The sequence below is a fragment of the Condylura cristata genome, unplaced genomic scaffold, assembly GCF_000260355.1.
Source record: "Condylura cristata isolate star-nosed mole 26May11 unplaced genomic scaffold, ConCri1.0 scaffold00010, whole genome shotgun sequence".
NCBI classification, from domain to species: domain Eukaryota; kingdom Metazoa; phylum Chordata; class Mammalia; order Eulipotyphla; family Talpidae; genus Condylura; species Condylura cristata.
This window is the reverse complement of record NW_004567111.1, coordinates 5,429,300-5,451,222: the sequence shown is the minus strand read 5'-3', so window position 1 is coordinate 5,451,222 and position 21,923 is coordinate 5,429,300. Positions and strand designations below refer to the sequence as shown.

The 21,923-nt window shown below is 52.8% G+C and overlaps 1 protein-coding gene across 2 annotated transcripts in view; it reads left to right on the top strand.

Annotated features, from left to right (window-relative positions):
• The window catches only part of UBAC2 (UBA domain containing 2), a 111,535-nt gene that overhangs the window by 64,250 nt on the left and 25,362 nt on the right, over positions 1-21,923 (top strand). Inside the window, exons 5-6 of one of the 2 annotated variants that reach the window (XM_012723283.1) lie at positions 9,498-9,621; positions 13,105-13,152. In XM_012723283.1, the coding sequence (XP_012578737.1) occupies positions 9,498-9,621; positions 13,105-13,152 (172 nt within the window). The remainder of the gene's footprint in view (positions 1-9,497; positions 9,622-13,104; positions 13,153-21,923) is intronic. The other variant, XM_012723284.1, reaches the window with a different exon arrangement.

Sequence of the window (21,923 nt, the reverse complement as noted above, 5' to 3'; positions counted from 1 at the left end):
TTCTTTCTGGCCACAGAAAGGAAAAAGCCCCTCTCCCTCTATTTAAAGATTCTTGTATTACTACTTAGGGAAATTGCCTGGATCTCTTTGTCATTTGTACTCTGGACACCAACTTGCAGGCTTTCGTGATTTTTCACAGGGCTTAAGGTTTTGGCAACATTCCCTTTCCCTCTACTACTCAGACCCTCCCTTACTCGTGAGCATCTTACATGAAAAGGGCTTGACCTTCGAGCCCTTCTGTCTACATGAGGGCCTCGGCAATGACTTGGGTGATAATTCACAGGTGACTTCTCCAAAGCCCAGCTTGCTCGAGGCCGAGTGGGGCTCGGACCCACAGTGGGTGTGCTGGCTCTCAGCCCGCCGGTCACAGGCGTGGGCGAGCTGCCGCTGTGTGGACAGTGCTAGGCGACCTGCCCTCCCTCTGGCTGGTAGGCAGGCCGTTGGCCGCTTTCCTGAACAGAGGGAAAGTGGGGCGAGGCCCGGGGAGGCGTGGGGGTGAAGAGAAGCCCTGGGGGAGAGGAGAGCTACCTGGAGTAACAGAGGAGAAGCAGACAGGTGCAGGCTCCGGCCGGGCTGCTCAGCGCCAACTTACCACACAAAAGAAGAAACCAGTGCCCTTTCCTCCCGTTACCTGGTTTCGTATTTGTCATGAAAAAGCCTCTTTGTTGTGGAAGCGGAGCAAACAGGGACCTCGGAGTTGGGCCGGTTCACACACCTGCCAGCACTCAGCCTTTCCCCTCGCGGGGTTGACATGGCAGCCCCCAGTGTGGCCCGGCGCCGGCGCCCGTCTGCTGGGCAGGGGGCGGCCAGCCGTCCCGCTGGTGGGTGGGAGGCCCCGGGCACTCCCTGGCCCGCGCGTGGCCGCTCCGGCCGGCACCCAGCCCCGAACTCCTCCTGCATCCCTGGTGACTTCTCCCCAGCCCGCTCCGAGTCCTAAATGCCACGCTGCCCCTGCCCGGGGTCATTTTCAGAAGGGATTTGAGGAGCACTGTCCAGAGAGGCGCCGCTCCGTGGTGGTGCCCCGGGCCAGCTGGGGCCTCCTGGCTTGTGGGATTGTGACCCTGCGGTGGAGCCAGGCCCCGCACCCCTCAGGGCCGCGCAGTGTCGTTTCCAGGAGGCAGCCGCGTCCTGATCTGCAGTGGAGTAAAGCCAGTGGCCGGCCCCTGCAGCTCTCGTGGGCTTGTGTGTCAGGGAGGGCGGAAAGTGAAGGTACCTGACATTTGACTGACGAGGTTAGAGACCTCACTGCATACTTGGGGTTTCACCTCTTCCCGCTACTTTCCTTACAGCTTTCATTGACTTGTTACTTCTCGTGTGGCACCGCTGGCCTGGACTAGCATGGTTTGCACGTTGTCAGAGGTGAAGGCTAGGAGGTGGAGACTTGGGAGGCTCAAGTCACATGGCGTAACGTTTGGGAACAGCACACAGACAAGAGAAGCGCCACCGTCACGCTCCCGCCCCCGAGTTCCAGCACACGGTTTGACCTGTGTGAGGGTCACTGACTGAGCGATGTGCATGAGGGCTCTTTGTCCCGAAGGCCTGAGTCTGTCACCGTCGCCCTCTCGTGTCCCCACAAACGTTTATGAAAACACAGCATATCTTTTCTACTCAAAGAAAGCAGGTGTCAGGCTTTAGGCATTGTCTCTGCTGTCTCTGGAAATTCATCAGTCATTCAGCACCTGATTGTATGGATAAGAACTCCAGCGGCTGCTGCGAGTCCTCCCCCAGAGCGGTATCGTGAGGTCCAGGAGGCCCTGTCCCCGCAGCTGCTCCCCCCGTCGGCACGTCCTGGGCCTCAACCTCACGGCCCCTTCAGCACCAGGCGTCGCCCGTCTGTGCGGCTGCCACCTGCCCTTTGCGCCACCTGACCAGCTCCCGGAGGTGCTCTTGCCCCTCGCACGAGGCCTCCCCCACACGGGTCCTCACACTGCCCACCCCCACGCGGACCCTTCGTCCACTTCCCTGAGCACCCCGGGCGAAGGAGGACACACAGTGTCCTTCGGGGCCCTGCCCACCTCCTGGCTGGGCGTCCGGCCCCTGCCTGCCCTCAGAGCCTCGGCTGCCGCTATTCTCAGCCGCTCGAGTCTTGCCGTCCTGTGTTCGCTCCCAACTCAGCCTCCGTCTGACCTTCCCTTCCTGGTCCCGTCCTCCGTGTCTGCTTCCCTTCGGTCTTCCTAGAGAGTCAGCGGCTTCTGGAAGCTTCTGACTGTGCCCTTTCCCGCTCCCCCACCAGCTGTACCAGGAAGGCAGCGTGGCGGCCTCGCTAGGGCCCTGTCTCTGCGGTCACGTCTGTGGTCACCTGTTTCTCATCACTGGCCTATGCAGACCTGCGAGTGTGGTGTTAGTTTTGTTCTCTCTGACTGGTGCTCAGTGAATAGCCATTTGGGAATAACAGACCCAGCTGCCTGCCTTGATCTTCAGCCCGGGGCCTTCACTAAACCCCAGTAACCAGGCCAGGCACTCTGCTGACATCGCTCACTGGCCCCTCTCAACACCCACAGCTCTTTCTCAGAGTGAAGCTGAGCCCAAGAGCACCTGCGTGACCTGCAGAAAGTCACGGGTCAAGGGTCAGGGTCCAGGTCAGGCAGCGGCTCCCGAATCCACTCGGTGCCAGCTGTCGTCTCTCGCTCCATCCCCTGGTGTGACTCATACAAACCAGGCAAAGGAACACGTGCTGGCTCCTCCCCGTCTGGGAAGGGGGAGCGGAGGAGGAGCACGGGGTGGGGAGGGAAGCCCGGGCATGCGTTTGATTTCAGTAAAGGAGCTTACGGATTTATTTGTGGTGGGTTCTAGAAATGAATTTAGATTTTGCCGTTTTAAACCATACATCTGCAGTACAGTTTGGCCTGAAATTTGTTGGAAGAAGGTGGTGACTACCTGGGATGGTTTTTGTGGTATTAACTTACGCTAAAACTACTTTTCAGGTGTTTGCAGATATTGGCAAAAAGTGTATTTTCTCTGGGGGTTCCAGGCACCACAGGCATCTTGGTCACCTCTGGAAATTTCAGACCGCTCTGGCATGCGTTCTGTCACCCGGCGCCTCACAGGCTTCTTGGGAAGCTAAGACTGCTCGGGGCCACAGCCACATCCCGTCCTCAACACGTGCCTGCTCTAGGCCCTTTCAACAGCCCCGTAGAGGCTTCTCTGCAGCAGGGAGAAAAGCACCCCTTGCTCCCTTTATGCGGTGGACAGCGCTTTTCTAAAAGCAAGCCTTCTTTTGGAAGTTGCTGATTTTATCTCATGCAACCTTTCACCCCAGAGACAAAACGTCCTGTGGGCAAGCTGTAGTAGCTGTCTGGGAAGTGCCTGGAAGGTACGCCCAAGAGTGAAAATCAGATAGCCACTTATACTGGTATATGTCCCGTTACATGGCTGGGCCCACTCCTGATAAGCACTCCAAAGCCAGAGGAAAGTAATTTCCAGAAGTCATCACCAGCACCGCTCTCACACACATGAGTGGTGAGCAGGCGAGTGAGGATTCCATGCAGTGAAGTTGAGTCCCAGAAGCCCAGCTCATCCCCAGAGGGAAAGCACGCACTTCTGGCCTCCTCGCATCTTGTAATTTGCCCAGTGTCTACCACCCTCAGTTCAGTCTGGGCACACATTCTGGCAAATCACTGCCTAGAGTGCATTGTTCTGGTATTTTTTTAAGCACATAAAAATCCTAAAAGTATAGACGGAGTTGTGTTTAGCTTTACTGATCACCAAGTAAATCAAAAGCAGATTTCTTTTTTTTTTTTTAACAACAAAGTCATAGCTGACATTCAGAATTAAAATAATCATGTTGGAAACTTTTGTAATAAAAAAAATAATAATAATCATGTTGGAGAATCTGAAGCCCAGTATATCGGTCAGGGTTGGGAGGACGAAAACTGGAAAAACTTTTGTTAACCGAAAACTCCAATTATAAATTGGAAAGCTAAAAAAAATAATTACTGCCTCAAGAATTCTATTACTGGTATTTTCTAGCCTTAGAAAGAATAGAAAGTATAAAGGCATATCAATAATAGAAGTATAGACAAGACTTTTACAAACATAATGTGGCCATACAGTAAAAGGTAACATCTATGACGTTCCCGTTAAATAACTTGCAGCAGTGCAGATAAAGCTCCATTTCAAAGTAACCTTTTCTTTTCCCTCCATATTAAATTATCCTGAAGTTCCTGGAATGTGGGTGTTATTTGCTGATTTACACTCTCTCCTCCCTTTGTATAATCATGAGCTCACCCCAGAATACAAGGTAAGCCTTAGTTTTTTGTAAAGATCTTCCTGGCAGAATCAGACTCACTTAGCTAATAATAAAATGCCACTCACCATAGCAAAATCACTGACACATGATTTTTTGTGAGAAGTGCTTACAGATCATTAGCAAAGCTTTACACCCTTTACACCCTCCATGATGCTTTCAAATCTTTTCTTTTTACATTGGCAAAAGACAGGCTTGTTGGGAAAAGGAGAAAAAGAACAGACTACTCTGCAGAGTCAGAGGTGGGCCGGCGCGGGATGGGCTCAGGCTGCTCGCAGATTTCCTGTAACTCAGAACAAGCTGCTGCAAAGTAAAATCTGATCCTTACCTCGGCTTGCTCGGGCCCCTGTGCCGCAGAGGAGGTGGGCGGGCTGGCACGATGATTACAGGTGACTGTGGAGACAGTCCGATGCGCTCAGGTTTTGGCTCTGTGTGTGTCTGAGCGCTCGCGTGGCCACGTGGGCGAGCTTCAGCTGCTCAGCCTCTGCAGTTGAGATTTTTTGTTGGGCTGGTTTTTTTTTTTTTTTTTTTCTAAATAGGAAGTGAGATTTTTGTTAGTGATATTTTTACATGATTATCCAAAAGCCCCTTGGAATTTATGCTTTGCTGCTACCTATGGAACTTCACGAATTTTTCTACAAAAATTTAAGTATTTAAAAAATTCTTTGAAAGAGACTGAAGGCATAAACTTCAATCAGAATAAAGTCTTACATATGGCTTTGTATCCACGTTCTGTTTGAAAACATGGTTTTAAAACGGGTTTTTAAGGAAACCAGCGCCAGCCTTGTCGGTTCTGGCTCCCTGTAAACTTGGGGCAGCTACTGGTTCCGCGGCTTGTCAACAGCTCCTGAGGACGAGGCCGCGTTCCCTGTGCCGAATGGAGGAGACGCATGTCCCCGCGTCTTCAGGCGGGGGCTGCCCGGCTGGATCGGGACACACAAGTAGGAGGACTCCTTCCTGCTACAGCCAGGTGCCTGCACACACGCCAGAGGGGCCCTGCCCGTCAGTGTCGGGTAGTTACTCTGTTTGGGTTGGCTCTCACACCCTCCACATCGTGTGGCTCTCAAAATGAAATTTCTTCGGAGGCCAAATGACTAGAAAGAAAGCGCTCAGAGCAGGAAAGGTGCTGTGTGTGGTGTCTAACCTGGTCTGCACCCCACTGAGCACTGGGCCCTGCAGAGGTTGCCGGCGGCCGGCCGAGGTGGCTCAGAGCAGGCCCCCAGGTTGAGGGGTCTGCACCCCAGTCTCAGAGGAGTCAGTGGGGAAACTGAGGCTGTTTAGCCGTGGCAGGGACAAGCACCTCAGTCTTGTGTGCTTGGAAGCTGTCTGCAGGGAAGAGGACAGGTGGTCTCCAGAGAATAATGGGGAGAGGAAGTTGCCAGAGGCAGATTGCAAATCAGATACCCACATGGTTCTCAGAAGTAGGGTGGTGAAAGACTTAAGCTGTCACTTGATTAGATGCTTGCCGAAGTGAGATGGCTGAGGGGGCCTGTGTGCAGAGAGTGGCATTTGTAGTTCAGTGGCCTCAGAGGCCCTCCCTTGGCCCTCAGGTTCCTGTCAGAATGGCCCGTGGTTTCTGCGGGTCGGGATACTGCTCCATTTAGGAGCCCACTCACTTCTATAATGCTGGGGTTCTTGTCAGACAGAAGAGCAGCAACTCACCTAGTTCTTTGGACCTCACCTGCCTCTCTGAAATTGCTGAGCTGAGTAATTACCAAGATCTTTCCGAGGACAAAATGCTGTGAGAGGGAATACAGAGATTTGATGAGTTGGTGGTTGAATTTGATAGACTATTCTAAAACTCATTCGCCTAACCTTGGATTGATGAAGATATCTCCGCCGACAAGTTTTCAGCTTGTTTAAAGACCACCCTGCGGGGTTCCGTTCTTCACTTTGAAATAATAGTTATTACGGAGGTCATGGCTGTTCAGTGAGTGCAGCCTGGTCAAGTAAGTGTTCTAACAAACCAGCCCTAGGCAGGAATTGTTCTGTGAGGTGCCGATGATGCTGAAGTGACGTCACGGCTCTGTGACCTGAGCCAATAGTGCCTCTCACTAGTCCTGCCAGTTGCAATCATGAATGTGTAGTTGACACTCAGTAAACATCAGTGAGGTTGGTTGAGGGAATGAACAGATTTCTTTATTAGCCAGTTTTCCTCTTTTCCCTACTTGGGCCTCAATGCCAAAGCCGGATTAGGGCCTCCAGTAATGAGCTGTTCACAGTCGGAACGGGGCCAAACTGAGCTACTGTTGACAATCTAAAGAACAGAGGTTGTGATAAAATAAGAAAAAGAAAAAAAAAATTGTCAATGACTAATAACGTGATATTATTTGGTGAAGTCTGTGTGTATAGAAATAACAATGGAAAATTTCTACAAAACAACCTCCACAACTAGTGACTGAAATGGTTGCCTTTGTGTTATGGGTCTGTGTAGTCTGGTGTTTAGTCATCAGTTAAAAACTGCACAATGGGGCCCTCCCTGGTGGCGCAGCAGACCTCTCCTGGCCCGTGCTGCACTGCGTAGCTGAGCCAAGCTGTGGCCGCTCCAGTGCCAGTTTGATCCCCGCCCCGGAGGTGACCCACGTGGCACGGCAGACCCACGTGGCGCAGCAGACCTCTCCTGGCCCGCCCGCTGCTCCCCTCAGCAGTGGACTCCGTCAGTCGGCCTGTTCTGCTCCCCGCTCTGTCTCTGGGGAATCCTCTCACCGCAGCACTGTGACATTATCACAGCAGGAGTTCGATCCCCGGCCAGGGAGGTGACCTGCAGGGTGTGGCAGACCTCTCCTGTCTCCCCGCTGCTCTCTGAGCAGTGGATTTCAGTTGATCTATTCTCTGGTGAATCCTCTCACTCTCTGCACCTCTGGCCTATACCCCAGTTCATATAAATAAAGAAATCTTTTTTAAAAAAATCATTAAAAACGAGGGGAGGGACTTTTTCAATAAAAGGCAAATTCTGCTGTTTGGTTTTACCATTTTAAAGGGAAATTCATTCGCGCAGCTGATATTTATTGAGCAGCCGCTATGTGTCAGGCACAGTTCTAGACAGCGGGATAAAGTGGGAAAAGCCCCACAGAAATCCCCACTCTCACAGGGTTTCCATTCTGGTCTGGGAGATGCGATAAGCTAAGTGCACAGTAGATGAGAGGTGATAGGGGCTCTGGGGAGAGGAAACAGGGAGTGCACCCCGGGCCAAGCCGGGGGGCGGCAGGGAGGACCTCTCTGTTGCATGAGGCGGCCTGACGCAGAGACTGTCTGGCGGAAGGCGGCCAGGAGAGGGCAGGAGCGGCGGGGCACCCCTGGGCACCGCCCAGTGGGCAGACATGTGCAGGGCGGGTTTGGGGTTACACAGGGCCTCGCAGGTCCCAGGGGTGACTGAAGAGTCACTGGAGGCACATAAGCCCAGCAGTGACAAGCGTGTGCAGTTGAATGAGAAGAGCAAGCCGCTGTCTCGTCACGTTGCCTGGCTGTGCACAGTACTCAGAAAGCAAGAAAGTCATTAATTCAGCTGTCTGATTGTGCATAATACGGACCGATCTAGGGCTCTGGGGGCTGCAGCGCCGAATCACCATGTAGTGGGAGCTCTCCCAGTCGCCCAGACAGTGACGGTGTGGCCCGGGACAGAGGGCACACAGGTCTATGCCGTCGCCCTGCACTCAGCGCGCTCCTTGCTGTGCCAGCAGGGTGGCAGGTGTTCTGGGAACGAACCAAGAGGTCGCCCTTGGCTTCCCTGCCTGGGCCGGGTGCGGGGTGCGCCCAGCCTGGGCCGTGGGGGCCCCGATGTGTGGCGCCTTTGCAGGCCGTCCACATCCCTCACACACCCCCATCCTCTCTCCAGGGGGCCCCGGCCTGCACACAGGTGGTCCCTGGGGCTTGCGCCCTGGGGAGTCTGTGCCGCTGCCCCGATCAGCACAGTGGCCGGGTGTGCACTCACTTGCATGAACAGGAGGATACAGGGGATGAGTTTGCAGTAACAGTCTTTAAAAAACGGGAAAATCCACACAAGGCTGACAGGGCCTCGTGTTTTCAGAAAACGACAGGGCATTTCTTAATGGAAGTAGAGGCTCTTATGTCACAGAAAGCGTGCTTGGTACTGATGCCACTCACCCCAAAAAAGGGAACGTGACGGAGAGGGGAGCGCTAAGCCAGGCGGGCGCAGGTGTGTGCCCACGCCTCCCGCCCCTGGTGCCGCCTGCCCGCCCCGTGGCGGGAGCTGCTGAGTGAGGCACTGCTCTGCCGAGGGGCGGTGGACCCCGGAGCCTGGGCCTTTCACTGAACACTGGGGCCAGGCGGCTTTGAAGGGGAAGAAGCGGCCACCTGCACCCAGGAGGAGCAGAGCAGAGCTGGGAGGGCGAGCGGGAGCCTGAGCAGAGGACGGGGAAGGCGGGAGGGTGCCATGGCGCTACCCGGGTGTCCGGGCCTGCCGTGCCTCACAGCACCTTCGGGGGTTAGGTTTCCGGGGAGCAGGGCCAGGTGTGGGAAACTCGGCCGACGAGAAAGAATTGCAGGCTCTGGGACCCGTGGCAGCTGTGCAAAGGGGGGTTCAACTGGTATGACCCTCTCAGGACTGTGTTTCATGAAGAGTGTAAATAGTTAACAGTGATGAGAGGGACTGGAGAGGAACAGGGCGTCCAGTGGACAGGCACCGGTGGCTGTCCACATCCAGGTGAAGCCGTCGGATGGCCGGTGGCCGAGCTGGGGCTCGTGGCAGGGGGACTCTCTGGTCGTCTTAGTCAGCACCCTAGAAGGGCCTGGGTCCTGCAGGAGCAGACGGTTGTGGGATGCTGGAGAGGGGAGGCGGTGTGCGCAGCTGTCAGGAACCGAGCCTGAAACAGCCCAAAGGGGGAAGGCATTTGAGGAAGGGAAAGCAGGGTGGGGAGCCTTGCCGAGTGCGGCAGGCCGGCCTCGGACTCCATCCACAGGGCGGTCTCAGGACGCCGGCGGAGGCAGCTGTCGCCTCTGCGGTCTCGTCCCTGCGACGCGAAGATGCTCATGGGAGAAACCAGCAGCAGCGGTGTCCCGTCACGGTGCCCGGCGTGATCGTGCGCAGGGCGCTGCTTCTCAGCCGTAGGCCAGCACGTTCGCGAAACGCCACACATGCGTAGATGTGACTCAGGGGTGAGGGGTAGAGACCCACCTTGGATGTAAGGCCATGTGCTTTCAGACAGGGAAAATTTTAAGCAGCGCTCCCCAAAGTTCACATAGCCGTTGGTGCCGTGACTCACCATGCGCCTGTGATCTGTTTGTTCCACAGCCTGGCTCCCGTGTTTGCTCTCTTTGTCCCGTTCTACCGCTCCATTCCGCGAGTCCAGGTGGCACAGATTCTGGGCCCCGTGTCCATCACAAACAAGACGCTGATTTATATATTGGGGCTGCAGGTACAGTATGCATTTTTATCGTTCACCTTTCTTTAACCAGGTCTGTGGGGTTTTTGGTTGGGGTGGGGGGGGTTGTCTTTTTGTCATTTGATCTCCTTGCAAACAATGTATTTTTCCCATGAGTTTGGCTTCGTGATCTCTATCAAATGTTCAAAGGAAGTGTTACCGAGCACACGCATCGGGGTACATGTGCTACTAGAATATGCTCGTGGCCTTCAGAAATCTGATAAGGGTGTTCACTGTAATTTGTATCAGTGGAAAATATTTTAATTTCCTCAGGCAATTGCGTGTACTGCTTTGTAAAACTCACAGTATGGAGTGGAAACAAAGGAGGATAGTCAAAAGGTGGAAAGTGGAAAATCGCTGTGGAAATTAACTTATAGAGAACACAGCTTCCCAAGAGTGAAGCCCTGCAGAAGACAGCAGGTACACCTCAGCGCCTGAGCCTGGCGACCGCTGGTACCGCCGGCAGCTCCACAGCGCGCGGCCGGCACATCCACGCTTGCTAAGGGGCTGGACGTGACGACCAGGAGAGTGTTTGCCGCCTGACTGACATGACAGGAGAGCGTCTTCCCCAATGCCCAGTGACCACCGGTCTCTCTCTGCTGGGCTCCCAGCGGGGGGCGGGCGGCCCGCTTGCTGTTGAGTTTTCTGTTTGTCACACTTGTCACTTTCCTCTCACTCTCACGCCTTTTGATGTCACCTTTGAGTCACCTGTTGCCTGTGCGACCACATTAGCTCGACCTCTGGATCCACCCTTCAGGCTCAGGACATTCCTTATCCCACACGCATCACACCGGATACTCGGATACCGGTCGCTATCAGATGCGCTCCCCTGCCCCCACCCCCCCCCCCCACCACCTTTTCAACCTTTAGCATTTCCTCCAACTTCTCTAGTCTGCTGCTGGGTGTTATCACTGGCTTATCTGAGGTGGGTGTTTCCTTATCGCTTGTACAACCGTTTCTCGTGAAGTTGTCCTTGCCTCAACCTACAGGCCAGTACACCCTCCCCTCTCCTCCCTCATAGTCACATGGGCTCATCGTTTCTTTCTGCCCTTTATTCTCATTGCTAGGATTTGCTGTGGCATGTTCAGTATTTTTTTTTTATTAATAAATCCAATATTTTCAAAAGATGTTAACAACCCAAAGCAGAACAAATTGGACGTGGGCCAGGAGACCCAAGCTCCCGCTCTGCCCTGGCGCTCGCTAGCTGAGACGCGGCCACGCCACAGACGCCCTCGGACCCTGCCGCATGCCGCAGCTCCTTCCAGCTCCCCATAATGAGCATCTTAGTGCACAAAACATTGTTCAGTTTATTATGGCGTCTTTGGAGCCAAGGGGACGCTGGCTACTCGCCCTGGCAGTCATTTGCTTTGTCTGTCCTCTGAGGCTTCTGATACCTCTCTGATCCGCTCAGAGGGGGAAGAAAGGATCAGAGATAATATGTTGAGTGTGTTGAGCGTTCAGTGTAATCCGAGCAGATAAAAGCCAAGTCAGTTGGTTGCTATTACTAATTCATCATTTACGTCTCTACCACAATTGGCTTTTCTGAGATTGTGTGTGTGTTAGAAGTGGATACCAGACAGTAGCGATGGCATGCCTCAGTGACTTTCTGATAAAATCTGAAGTTTGCAGATGACTGGTGTCAGGGCTGCCGATCCAGCGTCAGCCCCGCCCGCGGCAGCCCCCGAGCTCCCGTGTGCCTCGTCCTGCCCTCCTGCCTGGCCTTCACGCACAACTCTGTGCCTGTCTGCTCTCCCCACAACAGCTGTCGAAGTCAGGAACGTTGGAGGCGTGAGTGATGAATGAGTGGCTTCAGCTGTCGCCACCCGAGCAAAAATGTCCGCGCAGGATCACTTGAGTACAAACGGCGTGAGCGCCATGCCCTGTGAGGGCTGCGGAGGGTGAAAGATGTGTGAGGCGCAGTGCCTCCCTCGCGGAGCCCGGCGGGAGCAGACGCACACGGAGCACACAGCCGCAGCCGCCTTCCCCGGCGGGGTTAAACGACACGCTCCTCTCACCTGCGTGGGAGACGCAGCAGCCTTCGGCCCGCCGTAAGCGCGGGCCAGACGCGCCACTCGGGTTTGCCGCCCAGCCACCACCTCCCAGCTCCGTGACCTCCAGCAGAAAACATCACCGCTCAGTTAAACACTGGGACTCGCCTCATGGAGTGATTCAGAGGCTTCAGTGAGCCTACAGTGTGGCCAGCACTGAGACACAGCACATGCGAGTGTCGGCCATGTTATCCATTACAGTTTAGAAGGAAACGGCCCCCAAGTATTTTCCCACATAATTCTCACCCTTGTGATCATCATTCATTTACACTAAACAAGAACACCTGCTGGGTCAAAGGGTAAAGGGGTTACATTTAAAGTCATGGCCAGAGCCCTCCCTGGTGGCACAGCGGGTCAGAGCGCCGCCACCCCTGCAGCACAAGTTCGATCCCCGGCCAGGGAGCGACCCAGAGGGCGCAGCAGACTTCTTCTGTCTCCCGCTGCTCCCCTCAGCAGTGTCTTTCAGTACTTCTGCCTGTTCTGCTCCCCACTCTGTCTCTGATGACTCCTCTCACCCCTCTGCACCTCTGACCCGTATCCCCCAGTTCCTGTCTACATAAATAAATACATCTTTAAAAAAATAAAAATAAAGTCAGAGCCAGCATCAGAGCAAGGCGTGTCGGCCCTTTCCCCAGAGCTATGTCATCTCTTCCCTCTGGTGTCTGTCTTTGATGAACCTGTAGAGCTCTGAGGTTTCACCTGCCACCGTGTCAGAAATGCATCTGGGGCACGGGGCACCAGCTGCTGAGCATAAACAGCCCCCCGCCAGCAACAACCTCCGGGGAGGGTTGGGTGGGGTGGGGAGGCCGCTTGGCGGCACGCTGCCTCCCTGGTAGGAACGTGAGGAGGAGGCCCAGGACAGCCCCCGATGCAGATAGTCTGGAAAACAGCTCTCCTGAGCCCCAACCCTGAGACGTCATGAGCTCGCGCCCCGGGCGGGCACGCCAGGGGGCTGGCGGCCCACCCAAGCAGCGCAGGCCCTGGGCCGCATGGCCGAGGCCCCCAGGAGCTGAGTGACCGCGAGCAGAAGGCAGAATGACAGAGCCATGTGCTTTTCGCCACTTGGCCACGCACGGAGTGGGACTACATCTTTTGTATGTTGTTGATTTCTAAGAATTTTTCACATGCGGCATTTCATGCAGTTTAAATCAGTGAATTCTTTTTATAAATAAAACGAAGCTTGAATTTCTCTTGCTCGTCTTTGCACAGGGGAGGGCCAGGTGGAGAACTTGGTTGTAAGAGAAAAAAAGGAAAATTAATATATTGTTTTCTCTTCAATAACAGCATTGGTGTATATTGATTTTGTTTAATATATGTAATATGCGGCATTAATGACTATGCATATAGTTCTACGGTATAAAATAAGTACACTATGATGAGCAGTTGAATTTCATTTTTAGTTGCCTTTTTTTTTTTTTTTCTTTTATAGCTTTTCACCTCTGGTTCCTACATCTGGATTGTAGCCATAAGTGGACTTGTAAGTGTGACTTCTTCCCCCTCACCTCACCCCTTCTGAAGAGATTTTAAGAAAAACGCGCAGATGATGGGACATGTTTAGTTGTTTCCAACATTCTAACCACATCTGTCTCGGGCTCAGCTCTACTTCCCTAGTGATGGAAAAGGACCAGTTCCGTGGACAGAGGGCATGCAAGTGCCTAGTTTCTCTCAGTTTTCAGCAGAATTTTGGTGAAATTTTTAGCCATGTCTTCTGCCAGTGTTGCTGTTTTAAGTGACATTAGTAGTTGAATTCAGAGGAGGAAAAAATTGAAAGAATAAGAAAATGAAGAAGTTGGGTTTACTAAAAATAATGAGGCTGTTCTGCTTGTTTTGTGAAGCGACGCTGTCATGCAAGGGAAATAATAAGGCGAAGTGGAAAGTCAGGTGGGGTGGAACTGACTGAAGACTCATGGGGTCTGTGGCCAAAGAAGGAAGAAGGGAAGGAGGCCAAGGATGTGGCCAGCCCCCACCCCATGCCACCATGTCCCCACTCACCCGCCCTGCCATTCAGTGGTTTATTGATAAGCACCTGTCTGCTTAGGTATTTTAAAATGAAAGGTGGAACATGAAATTGAGCTTTATTTTCCACCAGTGACTTCAACTTGAACTCCCAAATTTACGTAAAAATAAATACGTTTATAGCTTGTGTCTGTGGGATGCAGCTTTAATTTCTGTGTTGGACAAAACTAAGAAAACTGCAGCATGGATTCGTACTAACGTGTGTAGCACCAGAGAGCTACCTCTGCATTCCAAGGTTTGCCACAGTGTTTTCCAGGTAAATGGTGTTGGGGTGCGGGCATTTGTCTTCCTCTTGGCCTGCTCCTTTCTCTGCTTCCTTGAGGCTCCCATGTGCCTTCTCTGGGTTCATTCTTTTCCAAGACGACTTAGTCCTTCATTCCCCACCAGCGTGCTTCTGGCCAAAATTCTGGGGACGGCAGTCACTGGGTTTCACCTCCCTCCGTGTTTTCTCATGTCCCCAGACAGCTCATTTGCTTTTGAACCACAGTGCTGAGAGGCACTGCGAGCTCTCCAAGCCACCTGAGCACCTGGCGGGCCCCAGCTGGACACGAAGGGGGCCCAGCCGTTCCCAGGCCTAATGTCGTCCCCGCGACCCGGCGTGACAGGCAGCTGGTGAGCAGCCTGTGGACACGCGGACGCCGTGGGCCTGGCGTGGCGGCCACGGCCTGAGCCTCGGCTGCGTCTCAGCAGGCAGCTGGTGTCTCGCAGCAGTGACGTCCTGAGTCCTTTTTCGGATACTTTCCTAGAGCTTCATGACTCCGAGAGGTGCCTTTGCCTCTGCCGTGCCCCTGTGAGAGTCTTCTGTGGGTCGGTTGCTCGCAGCCCCCTCGCCTTCTTGGAACTTACTTCGAGACTCGCTTGTTTTAAGAACCAATCTTCTTTATTCTGTCTTCAGACCCCTGGTTTTAAATTAAGTGCTTGCGGGCTCCTCAGAGTTTCATTCAGTGGTCTAGAGTGGAGGTTGCGCTTTTCATCTCTTTGTGTCTCTGTAGATCTGAAATCTACATGCTGGAATCACAGTCTTGTCAACGCACATGCTTAGCAGGTCATGCTTGCCGTAACTTTCTTGAAGGAATCAGAAGCTTGACAGATTTTTTAACATAAAACCCCTTGTTTCAGAAGAATGAATAGAATCGCACAATACTCGGAATGCGGTTCCCCGATCAAGTGGCGCTTATTTAATCTCACTGTTAGTAAACACCTCTGAGCCATGGCATTCTCCCCGCTTACAGTAACTAGCCGGTGTTGCTGGCCTCCTGCCATGAACGCGCGTCTGATGAATCTCCGGGGCAGCCCTCCCTTGTATTGCCCCACCGTGACGAGACGGCGCTTCCGTAGGTGAAGCCCAGTGGAGTCGCCCAGCGTGTCTTCACGCGCTGCTACAGGTGCTCGTCTGGACCTGAGTCAGTGTTCTATTTCTGCCTTTTCCAGCAGTCACAGCTCCGTTATGGCCTGTTCCGTGTGAGGTTGTCTCTCCCGCTGAGGATAATGGTGGAGGAGACACTAACGTGAGGCAAGTGCGCGACTCACACACCACCCTTCAGAGGGGCAGGGTGCGAGTCGCAGGGTTGTCCCAGATGGCTCTTGTTCCACAGGACTTCTGTCCCCTGTGTCTCGGGTGACTTCCCTTTTGTAAAATACTAAACAAAACACTAAAAAGAAGTAAAATGTTCTATACAGGAAAAAAAAAATGCACTGATTATATTTAGTGTTTGGGGGGTGGGGGGGTTTTAGAAAACCTGTCAGTGAATTTTTTTTTTTTTTAATTGAAATCAGTGTTTCACCTGACAGTGTTAGGAGAGTATTTTTTTGTTTGTTTGTTTCAAGCTGGCGGGTATATATGTTTTTTTAAAGAAAGAATTTTTTTTCTCTTTAAAGGAGGCATTTGTGTAAATCATAAGTCATATGCTGTCTCTAGTCAGAGAAACCAGAAACTTTAGTCATACCTCTCTGGAAGACCTCCAGATTTGGGTTTAGCCTGTTTGTTGTTAGTGGGATGGTTTGGATGAAACTAGTTTTCCTCTCCTGTGTTAGTCATTCTTCATAGCTCTAAATGGTCTTGAAAATGTAAGTTTAACCCAATGATTTTATTTCTTTATGCATTTTATGCACTCATTCCTTCCCGCCGACTTTACAAGGATGTTAATAAATATATTTATCAGTACAGTGTCTTACTGGGTGGGACCCATATTCAGCTTTCAGTGAGCAAAAAGAAAAGAAAGAAAACTAGAGTTTTTTTTCGGGGTTGGGAATGTTTTTAGCTTGGTAGGACCAGTCAGAAGTTGGTTTCCCTTGGACCACATCACGCTTCAGCGTTGCTTTGCAACCTCCCAGACCCAGCTGCCCAAGAAGGGAGGCCTTTCTTATGCTGAAAGGTTCAGTTTGAGATTATTCACGTGTCACTGTTCAGCATTTGCACGTTGCCTGGTTCCTCCTTGGGCAGGCTGATTTTTAATGTCATCCTTTAAAGTAGGACTGATTTCATGAAGGGTAGGTAATAAGGTGATTTGAAAACCTGGCCATCGCCAAGTGAAGTGGCTCCGTCTACACAAGAACCACAAAACATTAGCACACACCTGCCTCCAGCACACTCTCCCCACCGCGCACGACTGTCCCCAAGCCCGTGCTGGGGCCTGCGCAGGCCACGGTCTGCCCTGCTGCACCCAGCCCTGCCTCTCCGCGCCCCCAGGAAAGCAGCTTCCTCACTGAACTTCAAGTTCTCCTTGCGGTTCTGCAGAGACTCTCTGGGCCATCCATATCCCACAGTTCTCCATCGCTGCTATCTTATGAGTCATCGTACTGAGTCATCGCCACCAGGATGTACCCCAATTCTCAAAACCTGATTTTGGTCTGATTAAAATAGAAAGAGTCTCCTTTTGCCAATTTTCTCTTCGTACAGTTCACTTGTTCATCATCCTCCAGTCTTCCCCTTGAGCTACATGAGAACAATGAGCAGATCCCTGTTCTTCAGACTCCAGGTTTCTCCCCTTCAACTATCCCTTCACATTTTGCCCATTTCCTGGCTTGTCACCTGCTCTCTACAGAGCATCAGATTTTGGTTTTCTTGTGATTAAACAACCTTACTATGGGGGGGGGGGGGACGGCGCGCGGGGAACCTGCCCTACCCCACAGCAAGATTAGAGGCAGAGGTTGACATCAAATCTTTTAGGACTTTCAGTGTGGTCTGGGTGTGTGTGTGTGTTCTGTAGGCAGTGGGTATCTTGAACGCTTTTCAAAGAAAAAACTTTCGCACTTGTACAAGATAAGAAGACGTGTGAGGGTTTGCATGTCCCAGGAAAAGCCAGGGAAAGTGAGCAGTCTGGAAGGACCCAGCTACCTGTGAGCTATAATCTGCCTTCTTCCAACCACAGGTATTTTTTTTTTTAAAGATTTATTTTTTTATTTGTACAGAACTGGGGTACAAGCCAGAGATGCAGAGGGTGAGAGGCTTCACCAGAGACAGAGTGGGGAGCAAAACAGGCAGATCACCGAAGTACACTGCTGAGGAGAGCAGCGGGCGGGTCAGGAGAGGTCTGCCGCGCCATGTGGATCTCCGGGGCAGATGGGGATCGAACTCATGCGGAAGTGGCTTAAACTTTTTAGTGCAGTGCTTTAACCCGCTGCGCCACCAGGCAGGGCCCAGGTTTTTTGTTTTGTTTTTTAAGACAAAAATAAAACGTGGTTTCATAGTATCTATGAGAAAACAGCCCTAGGACAGAAGCACGTGTCAACCAGCTATCCGAGTCACAGCATAGCTTTAAGGAGAGAGGTCATGTCATGAGCAAGCGCGAGCCACTGAGGACATCTAACCTTTCTTTGGAGGAAAATCTGAAGCCCAGCCCGCTCCTGGTGAGCAAGAGTGGTGTTGGGGCCCTGAGCCCTGCCTGCTTGGGGGATCTCAGCTTTCAAGTGTCCGTTTCTCCTGTTCTCTAGTCCTGGGACTGGCCGGGAAGGGTGTGGTGGAGCAGGTGAAATAATCCATACCCAGCCATGCAGTTGAGCCTTTGGGACAGAGATGGGAGATGGGTTTTCTAGCAGTTCTTTGAAAGTGAGGACAGAAGTGAGAAGCCAGGGCCAGAAAGTTGTGGGGTTGGTGGGCGCTGTGAAAGGCCCAAGTACGCGAGTAGAAAGCTCAGGAGAATCCCTGTTGCAAAACACTTTCGCCTTCTAGTAATTAAAGTAGCATTTTCTGTGCTAACCCTGACTTGGTTGCCTGCCCGCCTGTCACACCCTACCCACACCGGTTTACTCGGAGCTTCTCTCTCCCCCACCAGCCTGACCTCAGGTAGCCCGGACCCACGGAGGGAAACTTCCCAACTCCTTGTCCTGGCTGTGGCAGCTCGGTTCAGGCTGACAGTGTCTCTCTAAATGGCGCACGCACAGGGGCAGTGACTGGCAGACTTTGACGCTTAACTCTGCAAAACAATAAATGAAATTATGCCGGTGGCTTGGTGAAACTGGCACGGAGGTGCCTTATAGACGATTTTTGTTACTGCAGCTTCCCTTTTACCCATAGGCAGAAACCTCGTCCCTCCCCAGCCTGCGGACCCCAGCTTCATGGTGCCGAACCCCTGAGCACCCCTGCATCCTCCTGTCTCGCACCCCCTGCCTCACAGGGCAGCTGCCGAGTTCCATGCACTTGCTTGTCACGTGTATTATGTGTTCACATGCTTTTGCGTGTTCAGAGTGTCTGCAGCCCCCGTGCTGCAGGGCCCTTTCCCCAGGTCTGCCCATGCGCTGGGACCCGAGAGGACCCATGTGTGGTGGAGACGGGCTTCCGAGGCGCATCCCCCCAACCGCCGTCTCCCCGCAACCCCCCGTGCTGGTCCTGCGCTCGGCCCCCCCCTCTTCTCACCCTTGGCTCTTCTGGCAAACGTTACTCATTTAGGTCTTGACTCTGAAGCTCTTTCTGAGTCAGCCCTGTCTTTCAGTTGAAGAGTTATACATTACTCATTGCAATTCCCAGGGCCCTGGGTCAATAATACAGAGGCTTAAAGTGCAATATCATCAAACTCATTCTGTGCTGCGAAACACTAGTGCTCTGTGATCGCCAGGGCGCCTCCCCCCTGGACTGCCTAACTAGGTTCTAGATGCCATCTCTACCTGGAGGAGAACCTGGGTCCCCCTCAAGATGGGGAGGCCCGAGGTCAGGCTGCTAGCAGGAAGGTGATGGACCAGCGGCAGGTGCTTGTTTCTCGGCCCAGTCTGTCAGCGCCTAACTGACGCCTCTCTCGGGGCTCTCATCCCTTGTCCCCATCCAGGGTCTCAGAGCTATTCCAGCATCCCCCTGAGTGCACATAAGTGAGGCTCATCATCCCTTGGGACATGACTCTAAGGGCGAGCCTGACCACGAAGGAATGTTAAAAGCCCCGCAGGTGCCGAAAGCCACGCCAGCGGCCTCCCTTGGCCTTTGTCAGGAGTTGGGTGCGCAGCAAGTGGGCTGCGGCCTCTTTCCTGCTGCGAACAGCCCAGCCCTTGCCGTGCTTTCTCTCCTGAGAGCACCGGGTGCTTAACTGCCTCCTCAGAGGGATGAATGCAGCTTAGTCCTCGCCCTGCACAAGCTCCAGGCCCCTCCACCTGGGTTTCTGGCATTGTCATGCACCAGAACAAAAAGACCAGCTTTAAAACGTTGAAACAATCGTTACAATATAGGAAGCTGGTTCAGTGGTGCTGTCAGTCAAAGGAGAAAGGGCTGGAGGCAAGGTAGAGGTTGCCCAGAAGACACCTGAGCTTCTAAGCTGTAGGTAGATTATCCTGTGGGTGCCTCGAGGAGCTTTCCCACTGGGACTCTTGCGTTGTCTTCTTAGCAAGAGACAGAAACTTTGGCACCAAGGTTGGTTACCTCGTTAAACTGATTTTCTGAAATGGTGGTGTCCACCATAGGGCCCTCTCGGGGGCTGATTGTGTTGCTCTCTCCTCTTCCGTCGTGATGACTTCTGGGAGTAAAATCAATGCAATGGTGAGAGCGTCTCTGCCACAGGGAGGAATACACTTCTGCTGCCGTTCAGCCATTATTACCTGCGGTTTCTGCTTTGCGTGGTTTAGCTTGTTCCGCCTGGTGCATGATTTTTCTAAAGGAAAAGCTGAGAGCAGCTTCTGAGACCATTTGTTGGAGACCAAGACGCTATAATCAGTTGTAATTAATTCGGTTCCTATTCTAATTAAGCTTCCCGGTTATCAGAAAAACACTCACAGTTGTGGTTGGGTACTTCACCGTGGTACTGAAAGAGAGAATGTGGGAGTTCACCTGCGCATACCACAGTTGCACCTGACAGAGAACAGGTCAAGAGCCTCTTTCACCAGGAGCCGAAGCCCGCAAGTGCTGTCCGTCTTGAGTAGTGTCATTTCATAATTTACTACAAATGGAAGAAATGGCTTCGGGCATCTCTGATTTGCACATATTTGGTTGGGGGAGGGGGTCGTAGGTAGGTGATCTCCTAAGTTTCTTCCTTATTTAACGTTTTGAGTGACGAGGTAGGAAACAAAGTCCAGGATTAGTTAGAGCAAGGTTTTTCTGTTTTGACTCCTTGTTGACACTAGACACCATGCCTCGGGTCTAGAACGCAGCCTGGCGTGTCGTAGGCGTTCAGGAAAGATGCTTTGAGTGGCCGAGACCCGAGCGGGTCTGATGTCCTCAGGATTTGAATGCCCTTGAGGTCTTGGGGTCCAGGTCCAGAGGAGCCAGGTGTCCCACCCCCACCACCGTCTTGTCTTGGGAAGCCGTCCTGTGTGTTTCCTTTCGTCCCGTTCGATGATAGGTCTCTCGAGAGCTGGACCCTGTCCCCGAACCTCTGCAGGGCAGTTTTGCACAGCCCAGCAGCCCACTGGGCGCCTTCGCCTGGCCGAGTCTCCTCCCCCTGCCTGCTGTGGTTTCGCGCTGACACCAAACAAGACCGACGGGCAGTGACGGTTTACCCTCTCTGATCCAGAGCCTTCCTCGTGTTTTGTATCTCGTCGTTTTCATGAGGCCCTTTCTCAGAGACTAGTAATCTGGATAGTCAGCATCACATTTATTCATGCCTAAAAGAAAACAGTTTCCTGTTGTTTAACATTCTCAGTTGGGTGTCATGAGGCAACATCTCCATGGTTTGCTCAGGGGAGCCTCCGGCCCTGCCAGGAGCAGTGGCCAGGCTCTGTGGTCCAGACTTGGAACGGCACGAGGCCCCAAATGCTCTGTGGCTCCCTGGCGTCTGGATCCCCGTTCCTGGCCAGCGTCCAGGTCCCTGCTGCTCAGATGCCCTGGTCCTGCTCCAGCTGGCGTCCCCACCCCCCACCACACACACACACACACACACACACACACACACACGCCAGGGCCCTTCTCGTTCTAGCTGGCTTCTAGGTCCCGCGGGCACCTGGCCTGCCTGCGGACACGGCCGTGCCCTGTCCCTTGTCTTTGCGCCCTGCTGCGTGACCACCGGCTTCCAGGCTCCCGGGGCCTGGCACTCTGGCCCCTTCTGGAATTTCCCCTGGCTCCTTGAATTGTCTCAGCAGTCTTATTTCTCGTGCCTCCTCTTTTTTCCACAGAGTCCAGGGATTTCAAAAAAATTCTCATTCAAAAAGTCCCAGTAAACAGCTTATGAGACACCGAGGTTAAGTGTAACAGCCCCTGAAGGCGGGAAACGTGAGAGATGCTCTCGCAAGCCTCCGGCTGTGACAGGTGTGCCCCCGCTGCAGTCTGGTCTGCTGCCAAGTACTTACCGAAACGAAACTCCAAGCCCCTTAGATTTAATCCTTTGCGAGTACCAGGGGCCTCTGTTTGTGCGACAACCTGAGCGCCTGCTGGGGGATGCACAGGTGAGCGCTGCCTTGGGAAAGGACAAACTTCGGACCGCAAAAGAGGTTCAGCCGGTGACTTCCCGGTTTCCTTTAGTGGATCTAAGACGGTATATTGATTTTTGTGGCGTGTCATCCACTCGCTGTCCTTCCAACAATACTTACTGGATCCTCCTCATGTGCCAGGCACTGTTCTGGGCACACAGAGATGAAACAATAAAATTCTTCACTTGTAGACAGCCGTTCAAATAAGAAGCAAGTCATAGGAGAGACGTTTAAGTCAATAAGCACAAAGCGTATTTACTTACTACTTGGCAGGTTATCCCCAGTTCAGTGAGTGTATTCAGGGAGGGGGCGGGGGTAGGTTTGCGCCAGAGGCTGAACATCTTTATCCTTCATTAACTCCTGAAAAGAATCTATAGCGTATTCCCCTCCACCTCCCCAAAACTGTGAACC